At 59.0% G+C, this 3167-nt stretch overlaps 1 protein-coding gene across 3 annotated transcripts in view; it reads right to left on the minus strand.

The window, feature by feature from the left end:
* The window catches only part of ASXL2 (ASXL transcriptional regulator 2), a 125451-nt gene extending 123900 nt beyond the window's left edge, over positions 1 to 1551 (minus strand). The window contains exon 1 of one of the 3 annotated variants that reach the window (XM_075144730.1): positions 1309 to 1551. In XM_075144730.1, the coding sequence (XP_075000831.1) occupies positions 1309 to 1365 (57 nt within the window). In that variant the 5' untranslated portion in view covers positions 1366 to 1551. The remainder of the gene's footprint in view (positions 1 to 1308) is intronic. The other 2 variants (XM_075144728.1, XM_075144733.1) reach the window with 2 other exon arrangements.
* Between the last annotated feature and the right edge of the window lie 1616 nt (positions 1552 to 3167).

The following is a 3167-nucleotide window of genomic DNA, read 5'->3' on the forward strand; positions in this document are numbered from 1 at the left end:
TGGCTGCCTCTGCCATGAATCTAGGTACACAACCCAGGGTAACATGTAACCTTCAGTTTTGATAGTTTTCAGTGCAGCTTTTCTAAATACGTGTTTTAGCCTTTAAGTGGATTCTGGAAGAGATCAGCAGTGCACATAGGCTGAAAGAGATCTGGTCCCACTTATACCCTACACTGGAGATTCTCTCACTCTTTTTTCAAAACTAACTGTTAAAAAAAGATACCAAAAACATTTACAGAGAAGTACTAAAGCGTTCAGCTGTGGGATAGTATCTTACATTCTTAAAATAGTTAACTGCATCATATCTCCTGAAAGAAAAGCAGCTATTTTGATGCCTTTCAAACTGTAAATACAAGGTCCAAATAAACTATTACTTATTAAAATAGTGCTTGCAAGTCTCAGCCGCAGATGCCTATTTACATTTGCTTTCCAGCCAGACTTTTCAAGTCTTGTTTTAACAGATACCTCTTTCAGAATGGTTATGATAGAACCCGAATTCCTCCCCCTCTCCATTAGGCAGACTTGAACCCGCACTGCAAATACAGATCTCTCAGAAGCATGTGCTGTACTCTCACAATTCAACACTTCTGTTTAGCTCCTGCAGGTTGCACTTGTTTGGTTTCCTCTCTCACGCCTGTCCCACTACTCAACTTCCCTTTTCTTTTATCCACCCTCTAACGTGCCTGCCCCACACAGAAACTACGGTAAGTCCATCTTCAAAACAGCATAGTAACAAAGACTGTCAGACTAGGAAATTAGAAGATAAAAATTCTCCTTTTAGGGTTCGCAACTCACTACCTGACCTGAGGCAGCTCAGGAGCTCCTACTGCAGCAAGTTCTGCTGCGTGAAAGACATTGATACACGGAGAATACTGAAAAAAACCACTGTGCATGTCACTTGTTTGCTAATATTATTTACATCCTCATTAATCACAGCATTTTGCAAACAAGAAGACGTAATCCTCCCCCCACAAAGCTTCCCACATAAATTTGTGCCTAGAAACATTAAGCAACTGGAGAACAGGTCAAAATATAAAACCTGCCTATGCAAGTGCACGGCGGTGGAACAGAGTTGCAGGCGGAGGCAGGCCAGCAGCTCGCACGGGCCGTGCGGCACCTCACCCCTCGGCGCCTCACCGGGCTGCCCCTGCAGCCCCGCACGCAGCCGGAGGCCGAGCGGGGCCAGGCGCGACGGCAGCGGCCGTCCCCCGTAGGAGGGAGCCCGCACGACCCGAGGCGGCCGGGAGGCCTCTGACCCGCCCCAGCGGCCTCCAGCCCCCCCCACCCCCGGCCGCAGGCCCCGCGTACCGTCCGGGCGGCCTCTGCCCAGGTCCTGCCCTTCTTCCTGCGGCCCTTCTCCCTCATGTCGGACGCGACGGGGCGCAGCTGACTCCGAGATACCCTGGGGGTTCCTTCGGCCCGGGAGGGGGGCGCGGGGGGAGCCGGAGCGGGCGGCGGCGGCCCTAGGTGCGGGCGGCCCCGACCGCGGCGGCCCCTGCGCCCGCCGCCGCTGCCATATTGGGATCCTACTGTAAAGGGCCCCGGTCATGTGACCTCGCCCGCGTGACTCCACCTACTGTACGGGCCGCGGGGGCGGAGCCGCCCGGCAGAGAGCCCCGCCCCTACATCTGCGCATGCGCACTCCCCGCCCCGCGGCGGCTGCCAAAGGGCGCGGCCGCCTCCCTGCCCCCCTCCCCCCCTCCCCCCGCCGCGGCCCCGCCTCCCCCCGGAGCCTGAGGAGGGGATGGCGGCGGCGGGGTCGCCTCAGGGCCGCCCGCCCCGCCTCTCCCGCGGGCGGCAGGGCGGCCTCCCCCGCTGCCGCCAGCGGCCTGCGGCTCCCCTCTCCCGCGGCCACCGGCTGCCAGCGGCTCCGCCAGCCCCAGTCGCCCACCCCACGGCGGCCCGCTGCCCTCACAGTCACCGGCTGCCGCTCGCTGCCTGCGCCCGGGTGCCTGCAGTCGGAGGTGGCCATGGGGTGGCCACCAGCCTCCCCCGGCCAGCGCTGCCGCCCACCTCCCTGTCCCAACAGCCACCAAGAGCCACCGACCGCCCCTCCTCACGCCAGCGCCTGCCCCAGCTTACCCCCAGGACCACCATCTCGGCCCTTGGCCGACCCTTGCTCCGCAGCGCAGCACCCCGCCGCCCGCGTCCCTTCCCTGGCCGCCCACCGCCACCCAGCCGTGCAGCCGCTTCGCGCTGGTGCTACCAAGCGTGCCCAGCTAACCTCCCAGCCAGCCGCCGCCGAGTTACCATCCGCATCCCTCTCCCCGACACCAGCACCTGCAGGCAGAGCTCCTGTCCCCAGCCTCCGGCACCAAGCTCCCTCCACTCAGCGGCGGTCGGCCAGGTGCCATCTTCCTCTGTTGGCATCTCCACCCTGCACGCGTCCGCTCGCACGGCCGCTACCCCGAGCTGCAGCTCCCTTTGCTCCCTCCCACGGCCTCCCCCATCACGCAGCCTGCTGCCCACCAACAAACCACCTTCTCCCTCACCGACACTACTACCTGCTCCCATCCACGTGCTGCCATTACAGGCTGTCCCAGCCGTCGGCCATTCTCCTGCAATGCTGCTCCGTACGCTCCCAGTCCCCTTCTCAGCGCAGCTGTCCCTCCATCCCACCTCATCCTCCAGAGTTGCAATCCGCTCCCATCTTCTCTCAACCGAAAGCCACTTCTGCCCTTGGAAGTCCCAGGAGCTCCCAGGTGACACTCCCACCCCACCCAGACTTGTGATTTTATTTCCATCTTCTCTCCTGTCAAAGGAGGGATATCACTCACCGGATAGAAAAACTAATGATCACGCTTTTGAAAGCCAGCCCTTGTTACCTACCTGCAAAGGGCGTACGTCTATGCAGCATCTCAAATGGTTGCTCTTTCCGTATCGTGGTTTCATAGAAAAATGAGCAGCTTCTCACAGTGTGCAGCATCATATGTTCCTGTTTCTATGGGAAGAGAATGTGGAAAATCGTTGTATGTGCCTGTGTGGGAAAGCCACTGCCAGTGAACACCGTGCCAGGGACAAAAGAAAGTGAAGGCCTGTGTCCTTAAAGGTGTTTGTACACCTTAATTCTCACAGCACCTTCAGTGAGTTGCAAGCTTGCGTACAACAGCTAGACAGCGAAGCCAAAACAGAGTAATGGGCATAAATGTACAGCGTAAGGGGTCGTA

This window comes from Calonectris borealis, chromosome 3 (genome assembly GCF_964195595.1).
Source record: "Calonectris borealis chromosome 3, bCalBor7.hap1.2, whole genome shotgun sequence".
NCBI classification, from domain to species: Eukaryota; Metazoa; Chordata; class Aves; order Procellariiformes; family Procellariidae; genus Calonectris; species Calonectris borealis.